This window comes from Elaeis guineensis, chromosome 3, assembly GCF_000442705.2.
Source record: "Elaeis guineensis isolate ETL-2024a chromosome 3, EG11, whole genome shotgun sequence".
NCBI lineage: Eukaryota > Viridiplantae > Streptophyta > Magnoliopsida > Arecales > Arecaceae > Elaeis > Elaeis guineensis.
The window spans coordinates 107,840,695-107,852,331 of NC_025995.2; the positions used below are offsets into that span (position 1 = coordinate 107,840,695).

The following is an 11,637-nucleotide window of genomic DNA, read 5'->3' on the forward strand; positions in this document are numbered from 1 at the left end:
TATGGACATGACATATCTTTATGGTTCAAAGTTTGTAATAAAGTGTAATGTCACGACTTCAATAATGTGTAAACGTCATTTTTATTATGGTTCCATGGAAGAACTGAATAATATGAATGAGAGGGGAAAAAAATATGGTCCAAGAAAGTGATGGAACGTATATTTAGGGGATTGTTGTCCTTGAAAGTTTGTAATAAAGTGTAGAAAATATCATGCTTATTATGGATTGGATATTATGAAAAAGAGGATTAAAAATGTGGTCCAAGAAAGTGAAGGAAACTACGTTTAGGAAATTGTCCTTGAATGTTTCTAAGAAACATTGACATACCTAGATTGCATATGATTTAACAAGTAGTAGTTTCTGGGACTATTAGTTAGTAGTATTAACCGCACCAAGATACAGGGTGAACAATTGTTGTCGCAGCCGCAATAAACAGTGATACGACCATTAGAAACTTCATAATATTACCATCTTATTGTAGAAGTGATTCACATGAGCTGAACCGTTTGTCTACTAAATTCCAAATATGAAAGAATATTGCTGAGTTAATCGGAGTGACGCAAAATGCTATTCATACTGTACTTTGAAGTCAAGCAAGATAATATAAATTAGCTTCTTTTTTTTGTACTACTATAATTATTCTTTAGATTAGTATCACCAGCACTTGTATCACACAAATGGAGATGCTTCAGTGACTCGACTAAATTCGTAGCTTCATAAATATGTAATTCACAAAGTTATCATATGAATTCAATGAAAGGAGGTGAAGAGCAGAGAGTAAAAAAGAAATGATCCCCTCAGCTTTCTACCATCAAAATTCCCACTTCACCTTCGAAGAAAACTTTACGTGGACTTTTTGGGTCCTGGCTTGAAAAGCAAGCAAAGGCAGCAGATGAGGTGGCGCTGTCAGAGACCGACTTCACACGTGTGACGCCGTCCACCTCCCCAGTCCCCGCTCTCTGACACGTGTGCATGAATCTTGGTGTAAACAAGAGCTCTCCTGGTTCTAGCCAATGCCCTCGGGGGGTACTTGGTGCAACTTATAAAGGTTGGTAGCCGTGGAACTGGCTAGTTGGCCTGGAATTTTCTCTCGCTCTCTGTTTTGGCTGTAGAGATTTGATTGAAGGATAGAATGGGAAGGCAGCCATGTTGTGATAAGGTGGGGCTGAAGAAGGGGCCGTGGACAACTGAGGAGGACAAGAAGTTGATCGACTTCATCCTCACCAATGGCCAATGCTGTTGGAGAGCTGTCCCAAAACTAGCAGGTACCCATTTCCCCCCCTCCTCTGTTTCCTTGGCTTCCCCTTTTCTTCCTCTGGCTTTCACAAATACAGCTGAGACATGAGGAGGAGCCTATGTTTCGTTTTCTTTGATGTTTTCCTTTTGAGAAATCTTTTGCTTTGGGTCTTGGACAAGTTGGTTTTGGGTTTCTCAGGTTACGTTCTTACATGTTTTGAACCCTTAATAGATGTTGGTGTTCAGAAAGGTGGACAGGTGATGGGGTTATGAGTTCCTCTCCTTTTCCTCTCGGAAACATGAGAGAGAGAGAGAGAAGAGAGCATGCTGCTGATTGAGAAACAAGAAAATTAAATTTTAGTACGCTTGTTTTAGCGAATTTATTTCTAAAGTTTGCCTTAGTTTTGCTTTTGGCAATGGTGAAAGTCTCCTTCAAAGAATAATGAGTCCTGTTCGAAAAATATGTAGGTTGGTGGGGGAAAATATGGATATTATTCTCAAGTGCTTTTTCTAATGACTACTGTGAATGAAGCTTGATACGTCAGGGTGTATTGGTGTAGGTTTATTGAGGTGTGGAAAGAGTTGCAGGTTAAGATGGACCAACTACCTGAGACCTGATCTGAAGAGGGGCTTGCTATCGGAGTCTGAGGAGAAATTGGTCATTGAACTCCATTCTCGTCTTGGAAACAAGTAGTCACTCTCCCCTCTTCCTTTCTATTGTTCATAATTAATTGTCTCTGTTTATTCAAATTAACTAATCTAGTTCTGTTGGCCCTCAACTGCTAACTATTAATAAGAACAAGCTTCTGGTCCCCTGTTGCCCTTGCAGATGGTCTAAGATTGCATCTCACCTCCCTGGTAGAACTGACAATGAGATAAAGAATCATTGGAACACCCACATTAAGAAGAAGCTGAGGAAGATGGGAATTGATCCCATCACTCACAGGCCCATCTCTTCTACTGATGAACACCACCACCAAACAGGGCAGCAGCAGCAGCAAGAACAAGTAGGTGTCGTAGCTGGTGAAGACAAGAGAAGTGAGAACATAATCCTGCAGTGCTCGCAGAGCCAAGAAGAAGAGAAGAGCGTGTCGGTGTCGAGTTCATTTGATTTCATAGAGACTGACACGTTTCTTCAGAAATCCCCTGGTTTTTGTACTGATGAAGTGCCCATGATTCAACCGCATGAGATTATAGTACCATGTGCTTCTACTGCCTCCTATTCCTCTACTTCCTTACCATCATCATGCCTTTCGTCTAGTCCATCAGTGAAAGCTGAAGAGATCCAATTTCCTTGCATGGAGTGGCCAGATCCCATGTACTTCTATGGAATGGATGACTTCAGTCAATGGGATCCCATCCCTAATAATGGAGATGGGGAACTAGCTTTTGATCCTTTAAACCAGCTGTATCAAAGAACTGCCGGGGATCAAGAATCATGGAACTAGAAGCTGTTCCGATTGCTTATTCCATGGTTTTGTAATTAGTGTACACAAATGAAATAAAAGGGAAGAATGTACTCGATCTCAGTTTTCTTTGGAAGCTTCTTTGTTCAATTCGATAGCTGAAAAAATAATTAAATAGAGAGGCTCTAGTTTTTTTTCTCTTTTCTTCTTTTTTTCTTCTCTTTCTTTTACCTTGTTCTGAACGGAGTACATGAAACGTTCAGAATAAGGAGAAGGAAATAAACCGTAAGATCTGTCTATTTGTAAATTTATGTCTACGTAGCTTCATCAACTTTGTTACACGCAAAGAGAAGAAATAAACCTGAATGGAAAATCATTATAATGCAGAAACATATCCAAATTTAATGTTTGTGTATTTCTTTTGCTAGATCAACAGACAATGATGCCCTTGGGGGCATGAGATAGAAAGAATTATGCATTCTGTTTGAGCTTTGGTAGGGCTGAATCAATCACTCAAACTACAATTTCAGAGAGAAAAAAGAAAAATGCTAGTAGTACTTCAAATTTTCCACCACCTATAGTGAATAATCCTACCTTAAAGACTCATTTCTATCTAGGCATGGAATTTTATGCCATAGTCTGTTCACTTCTACAACATCATGCCCAAGGGAAGTGATTCCAACGTATATATTTTGAGGGTATGTGACTGCTGAGAAATTTCTACGCAATGTTCATCAATATCTCCTTCCTTCTGGAAGCATACAGTAGGTCAAGTAAGTTGAATCTATGCTTGCTTTCCCCAGAGCATGGGAGAGGAAGCTACCTCATAGACCATAAAGTTTTAATTTGTTGCTTAAATATTGGCTGATCAAAACGTGCAATGACAACGAAATTAAGCCATGTTGACGCAAGGGTAGTCGAGCATTTTCCACAAGTAACTTTTGATTCTTTCCAGTCGCATCTATAGTTTTTACAGGTAAATTCTAGACACCCATTAGTCTTGCAAGCCAAGCCAAGTAATTAACTTTCTACTCTAGTCCCTTTATAACTAGCAAGTAAAAAAAAAAAAAAATCAGATACCAACATTTTAGAGAAACAGATGGGAAGCTGCTAGAAAGTAATTACGTAGTAGTTTCTCGTGGTGCTCTTTTGATCTCTAGTGTGTTTCACGTAAGTTATCCATCTCTTTTAATAATGATTTAAGGAAAAAAAAAAAAAAAAACTTGGAACCCTTTCCGACCATCTTTTCTTACTCCCGGATTGCATGTCGTTTCTCACGCCCGTTTCCTTTGTGATGACCATGCTTTTAGTTAAAGGCCACTCAAATATGTCCTAATGGTTCTAGTACATTGGAATCTTACCACATCATTAGTGCTTTAGGAAAGGAATTGGTGGTCCTCCCCGTGTCAATCACTCCTATGAGCATGCTGATATCATGTTATAAGGAATTCTTTTGTATCCACATTCTTATCACACTATGGAGACTAACTAGTAATGTCAAAAATAAAAAAATTTTCAGTTGGACTAGGTGGTGGACCAGTCCAACCACAAACAGATATGGAGAAAGAGAAACTGAGGCTCCTTTCTCCCTCCTTTTATTTTCCTCGGTGTTTAGTCGTCTTCATTTGTGGTTGAACTGGTCCACCAACTCTGTAGTGGACCTGATCCAATCAATAATTTTTCATGAAACTAAGTTAGCTGGGTGTGAGCTCTCAACAAGTGAAGATTATTTTGAGACATAGGTGCAAACTCAAATCCGACCCAATTTAGGTCTCGAGGTTAGAGCTAAAGCCTCGGTCGTAAGTTTAGTCAAGATGAAGCCAAAGCTTGGTCCGATTGATTCTTTGAAATCACTCCAAAGTGCATGTTTAGCTACTTTATTTATCTTTAAATAATCACACACATAAATGTGATATGCATCTCGTATGTGAATCCTAAATCACACATCACCTTAATCATAGTAATCATTTAGAAGGAATTGCTATAAGTCCATTTTAAAAAAAAAAATATCAGACATTTTCAACCCGATTTGGTATAGAAGGGGCTAAAAGATTATTTCTTTTTGAGTATAATCAACTAATATTTGAATAATGACAATATGATTTCATGCTGTGATGTAAATATGAATGAATTTGACCTTTAGATTTTCTATAAAAATTTTCAAATGTTTGCATAGTTGTAGCATGTAATTAACTTTTTGCCATATTGTAAGAGAGAGAGTGTGAGAGAGAGAGATTTTCGAATACTGAATATTTTCAGCTAGATTTTGGCCATCACTTTTTTTCCAAGAACATTTAAACCTTCTCTTCAAGTTTCATTTTGTTTAAAATCTGTGTTCTACTATAAATAGTAATAGATATGCATGATCTCTCTCAGCCTAATTTCATTTGTCATATTTGTTTTCTATCTATCCTCAATAGGCCTTTTTCTATCATATTTAATAATATGTATTATGAGTGAATGCTTGTTAGGTATCATGCCTTCCCATCTGAGCAAGAATTACCATTTATAACAATCATGTCTATTAATATGTATTGAAGTCTTTTTTAATATATATCTTTATCAAGGTGCCATCCACTTGACTTTTATATGCAGGAATTCACAAATGATTCACACATGTTAATTACATTTCATGTTAATTAAAATATATAGAAACATTATTTTAGTTGGCATATGTAGTTCTTTTTGTTATGACAAGCATTTCAACTCTGTAGGCTAGTAACTGCCATATTATATAACTATTTCCATCTAGAAGTGGTTGGCCTTTCATCCCTCATATCATTTTGAAAAATGGTGACATTGATCTAAGTATTCCTTCCGCAAAAACTTTAAGATAAATCAAAAGCTTTAAAATCTATCAAGATTTTCATTTGTTGATAGAAGTTTGAGAGCAAGATTTGTCCACACAAACTAATATGTGGATGACTATAAGACCGGTTGATGCAAGAATTCAAGTTAGAAATTTCGAAGTCGACAATCTAATTCACTGATAAACTTCCAAGTTTAACGTATCATTCCATCAATTTTACGAAATGGTGGTGACCACCATCACCATTTCACTTCAGCTCAAAATAATACGAAGTTGGTTGGTTTGGATCTTTGATGATCGGTCAGCAAAACATAGAAAGAAAAGTCTTATACATGAGGATGTTTTGTTGATTACTTCAAAAAATCTCTCCTTCTCCCCCCGTTGCACTTAGTCTAACCTAGTCTCATCAGTAGTCTCAGAACTTGCTCGCACCTACATTAATCCACCTAGGTCAAGACTATAAAGGCACATCAATTTTTTATCTTTTCTGTTGATCATCTTTGTAAATTCTTTTAATCTTATTAGAATTCAACAGTTAAGTATGCTTCAACGAGAGTATTCCCGGGATAAATGACCCCAAGGCACGTCACTTTGCTGAAGTTCACTGCTCACGCGATGGATCTGGTCTTTGGAAAAAGCACAGCACTTGTAGCGAAGTTAGGAGGAAATAGTTGCACAGAAACAAATAAAACGTCACCACTGGGGTTCCTCACTCCCTTTCCTGGATGTTTGACGTTAGACTACGCGGCAAACACCCTTTTTTTTAAGGTGATTTTGAACTTTGAAACGCGGTTGCACCAACAAGATCTCCTTCCAACCACCGAGTCGGCTGATTTCGTTGATTTGCTAGCAGCTATACGAGTGTGTCACAGCTAGCTGGATGTTCTCCACACTAAGAGTTTTGCGTGTTCGAAATAGAACAAGATTCCCTGTGAAATCTCTGTTTTTTTGCCTTTTTTTCCCCTCTCGTTCTCGATGAACTAGGACAGGCCAATATCAGGCATCAGGCCATGGTCACCAGTATTCGATACCTTGAGGTTGTTTGGCTGTCTACGAGTTTTTCTAAAATAAATAATAATGAAGTATAATTTTAGAAAAATATATCGAAATGCAAAGAATGGTATATCTTTTATAGGACTTATTTTTCAAATTTTAAAACTTGCCAATTTTGATGAAATGGATTTCATGAAAAAATAATCAAATCACGACATTTTGAAATTATAAGTTTCGAATATGTCTTTTCCCTAAAGTTCGAAACCTGCAGCTCCAAATTTGATTTCTCAAATGGACATCATGATGACTGGAATCTTAGACCTATTTAATAAGAGGAGCATAGCAAATTACCAGGATGAACCCCGATTCATGCAGCTAATCTTTCACACTTATGTTTGCAACACCAGTTGGCACATAACAACGGACTCAAATTAATTCAGCCATTTTATAGCTGGATTTGGAAGAATATAGACCCAACATAATATGAATCAGGATAATTAACATTTCACATGTCATCGAATGGCATCAAAAGCTATCTAAGGTGAAATAACCTATACAAATTACATCCTACATTGTGCCTACTTTTTCATCATCATGATATCAAGAAAATTTTCAATGAGCGACATTTTAAAGTTATTAAGATGGAAATACTATTAAACACATGGTTCCATGCTTTGAGACTTTTGGTTCCATAAACTGGTCATTTAAACATATCTCCATATCAAACTATACAAGTGGCTAAAACGTGTAGCAACCACAAAAGCAGATTGTACATTTCTATTGGTGCAAAAGCAATCTCCACCAAGATCTAAAGGTCCGAGACATTGGATCTGCCATAACGGAATAGTGACTAGGCCTCCGACGATGGGACACAGGCGGCCACAAGCAAGCGAAAGCTAAGAACAGATACATGAAAAAGATTACTTTCTTTATATTTTAATTTCTGTGACAACTAAAGCATGGCAGTGTCCAAAGTGTCTAACAACTCAGCTAGACAAAAGGGACTCTGAATGAGAAGGACGTATGAAGCTCTACAATAATTGCTTGGAAACATATAGAAGAATTAAGAAGTCACAAGTGCTTTCTTGGATGAACGAAGAGAAGTGGAATAACAAGTGGGCTAAGAAGAAGATAATGGAATGATGTTGCTATGTAATTCTATATTCTTGAGTCACTGGTATTCTTTGTTATACCTCTGCAGTGGCTCACAAACCCTGGATAAACTAGAGTCATGGGATGTGCTTGGTCCCCCCATTAATTGTTGGCCACCAATCATGGTGCTCTTCAACAATGGACACACACTTACTGGTTCACTTCAGCTGTCCCCCCCACCCCCACCCCCACCTAAAGGGATATCTCAAACAAGGTCACCTGGTACTAAAATAAAGGCAGTAGAATGTGTGGCATCCAGTGGCTTCAGGCCAGCTATTTTGAGTGTGAATCGAATCGTCCTAATTGATCAGTCGGTGATATCGACCAGTTGCCAATGTTCTATAGCAAGCTACATGGGAACACTTCCTCCGATGGAGACTATGATAAAAATGTCAGACCTCCAACAACTGCAGTTTTCAGCTCAGTATATGATGCACTAAGAATTCTCTCGTCACTTGGTTTACTTTTGAGCCAATGGGGCCCCATCTTGACAAGTGTTTTCCTTCAGAAAGTGTGCTGTGGAGATGCCCAACTGGAACACAATGAAGCTGGGAATCGTCCAAGGGATGGAGTGAGGTTGTGATTCAAGTAGAGAGGTCAGACCTCCCGGTTTCTTAAACGTCCCTATGGCCACCACCTTCCAGTGAAAGCCTTGTGGCCTTTATTTATGGAAATGTCACTCTTTTTTACGTTAGTACCTTATCCTCCACTGCCCACCATTGGCTTCTACATCATTCTTGTTTGTTGACGAGCTGCGACAGCTTGCAAGAGTGAACTTTTTGAATATTAGTCTTCTTTCAGGTACAAGGGTCCCTGATTAAATGCTCCCATCCACTACGATAACATTAATTTAGCATCTAAAAGTCTTTTAGAGAATCGATGAGGTTATATTGTTCATAATTTGTGTGAAACAATGCAAACATCCACCAAAAGCACCATGCCGACAAGCAAGACCACTTTATTGCATCACAGTGACGCAATTACTGCGTCTCCTCGATGTGCTGTTCGGTGTCCCGTCCGTCCTCTTAATATCAGGGAACCAAATTTGAGGCTTGGAAATCTGGTTCACTTGTTGTATTGGTTCTCGGGAGCACCTTGGTACTTGAGAAGATTGTACAAAAATATTATAATGAAGGATCTATAAATTCAAACTTCATAAGCCAGTTGTTTCTGGTAATCTAAATTTGACGCTAAGAAGCGAGAAGATTCTGCATATAAGTCAAATTAAGCCCTTTGCGGCCAAGTGCTCATGGTCTGGTAGGTGAATTATTATTCACAATAATCATATATTATTAAAAAAAAATTTATATCATAAAAATTATATTATAATATAAAATGGAGGGTATTATTAATTTTATATTAATTATAAAAAAAATTTAATTTATATAGAAAAAAGTCATCCTTCTCACGTGAATCATTTTTTAACAGATAAAATTATGAGATTTATGGATCAGAACGGACAATATCTTCTCTATCGTACCATGAGTCCTTTATCGCAACAATGATACTATAGGTAAGGGACCACATTGTAACTGTAAAGCCTTAAAGAGCTCTAAAATCAGGAAGAAGGAAACCTCCTGTCCGTGCACGGACTCTTTCTTTACTAGAGATTGTAGTAAAAAATAAAGAGGATACCGTAAAAAATAAAGAGGATACCTCCCTTTCATACACAAACTTTCTTTGAGTGAAAAGTTATATTATAATGTAGAAAGAAGGATATTATTAGTCCCACATTGATTGTGAGTCAAAGAAGATTCTAACTTATATAGAAAGAAATCATCCTTTCTACATAAGATATTTTTTGAAAGATAAAATCGTGAGATCCATAAACTATAATGGATAATATCTCACATGCCAACCTACGAGCCTTTGGCCACAATAAGTTTCATATTAACATGCAAAATGGTCAAACTTCTCTTCTGCTGTTAAGTTATTATGCGGAAAATTGGGAGGCCTATAGATGCCTGCTATTGTATTCTTCCTCCTCTATTGACATGAAAATCTAGAGACAAGCCTCGGCCCTCAATAAAATCTTACCTTACTAATTTGCTAACCTTATCATTCATAACGGTAAATGTAGTTGAGCAACAATCAGAAAGGCATGTATGGCAGAATTTCCGGTGGCTCTAGTCAGCACATAATCTATGTTTAGGGCTTTATGGAGTAGAGCATGTCTAGTGGACTGGGCCTTCAGCGCATCAACCTGGATTAAGTCCTAAGTCACAAGAAGCTCTGTGGGCCCATATGTGATTTGGGTTGGCCATTAATCCGATGTGAGCTCAACAGAGATGGAGAGTGTGGGTTGCCTCCAGGAAGGACCAGGTGAGGTCGAGATTGGTGTGGTATTCTGTGATTCTGGTCCAATTCTTGCAAGATCCGAAATGGATCAACGGGATATAAACCCCCCACCCTTCCTATTTTTTTTTTGGGATATATCGGGTGTCTCATCTCACCCTATGGTAAATACAATCCGAGGAGCCTGGGGACAAGATAGTCGGAAGTTGAATAGGTAATAGTAGACAAATATCCCTATAATATGCCCATGGAGTGGCTGGCTATATAAAAGGCCCATCCAATCAGTGACTGGTCAGGCCATCCAATCTGCAGCATCATTCGTCTTCTTGATTATATGGGTCACCTCGAGATATAAGCAAATTCATAACTCAAAAGGTGAACCAGGTGGTAGGATTCAAGCTTGTATATGAGAAGCTCAGCCCGAGCTTCACTTGGGGATGTAGAAGGTGTTTTAATTTACAACAACTAACCAATAGGATTGTGGTCCCTCGGATCATCTCATGGCCCTGGTTCGCAAGAATAAACTACCTGGAATTTGAGTTGGAATCAGATTTCCCTGTTAATGTGGTTGGAATGGAGAGTCGCCGGCGCCTCTTTCCCTGTTAATATTCCTGAACTCCGGCGCCTCTCTCTTTCTCTCTCTATTTTGTTCGATATTGTGCCTTCTTAATTCGTTGGGCCAGATATCGTTGCGTTGGAGGATCTAATCCTCCCATGGGCTTCGGACCAATGGAGCCTCACGCTAAAGTTTCAGTCATATCCCGTCCGTCCTATTCCAGAGCTAGACGGCAATGTATTGTACTATTGTGCCCCTCGGGCTTTGGCTCAGTCCTGCCCTTCATCAATATCTCAACCTCTGGACACTGGAGAGATGTTGCGGAAAAGAAGGCTAGAGCTCGCGAGAATTAGGTCACTGGCTGTGGTGAGAGGATCTGAATCCTCCACAAAAAGCGTTGGCTATCGGTCCACTCGCTGTAAGTAGTTCTCAGATCATTGTAAGCAAACATTCTTCTGGATAAGATTATTTTGGCCCTTCCACATCAAAAAAGATTATATTGGCCCATGAGGAAAAAGATTATAAAGCCCCATAGCACAACCCTATTACCACAATTTTCATGTCCAAGACTGCTTTCCAAATAGGCAGGGGATTCGGATTTTGCACCGCAACCCAGCAATGAAAGCGCGCCAATCTTGTGAATCGCGTGAATTACGTTGCAGCATTTAGCAAGTTTATTTAAACCAAACCCGTTTATTTGAACTATTTCCATCAGGCCAAAGTAACTCCCTCATTTTCATGAGCTTTGAGTATCTTGTACTAAAGCCTTAGAAACTTGCAAGCGGACTTGGTACAAGTAGTTGATCTACACACCTACCTCATCTTTCTCACCTTGCAAGAGCGCAGCTCCCCTAAGTAACTCCCTAATTAAAACAGTCAAAAAAAAAAAAAAAACTCCCAAATTAAATGTTTTGAGCTTTAAACATCCTAGTGATTTATGTACGAATGAGACCGACTGCTATGAATTTGTATTCTTGAGGCGGGAGTTCGATGTATTCCGTTGAAAAAGCGCGAATCCTCTACAATGCAGAAGGCCTTGTTTTGAGACTGCCGTCATTAAAAGAAGAATGGTCATCAAACATAACAATCCATAAATATTTCCTGACGGCCGTCCAAGGATGTAGAATATTTTACGGTGCAAATCGCGGAGCGCAGAGGAGCCAGGTTGCTGGATGCCGCGTAATGGTAT

At 38.7% G+C, this 11,637-nt stretch overlaps 1 protein-coding gene across 1 annotated transcript; it reads left to right on the forward strand.

Moving 5' to 3' along the window:
• Nucleotides 1-1,052: 1,052 nt before the first annotated feature.
• LOC105041083 (transcription factor MYB20) lies at nucleotides 1,053-3,022 on the forward strand. The gene is made up of 3 exons (XM_010917879.4): nucleotides 1,053-1,266; nucleotides 1,798-1,927; nucleotides 2,067-3,022. Exons 1-3 carry the CDS (start codon nucleotides 1,134-1,136, stop codon nucleotides 2,683-2,685), a joined length of 882 nt encoding a protein of 293 aa, XP_010916181.1. The 5' UTR covers nucleotides 1,053-1,133; the 3' UTR covers nucleotides 2,686-3,022.
• Nucleotides 3,023-11,637: the final 8,615 nt, after the last annotated feature.

Coding starts and splice junctions, on each gene's coding strand:
- LOC105041083 (XM_010917879.4), top strand. CDS start 1,134: ATGGGAAGGCAGCCATGTTGTGATAAGGTGGGGCTGAAGAAGGGGCCG. Junction 1,267..1,797: donor AGCTGTCCCAAAACTAGCAG/GTACCCATTTCC, acceptor GTATTGGTGTAG/GTTTATTGAGGTGTGGAAAG. Junction 1,928..2,066: donor CATTCTCGTCTTGGAAACAA/GTAGTCACTCTC, acceptor TTGCCCTTGCAG/ATGGTCTAAGATTGCATCTC.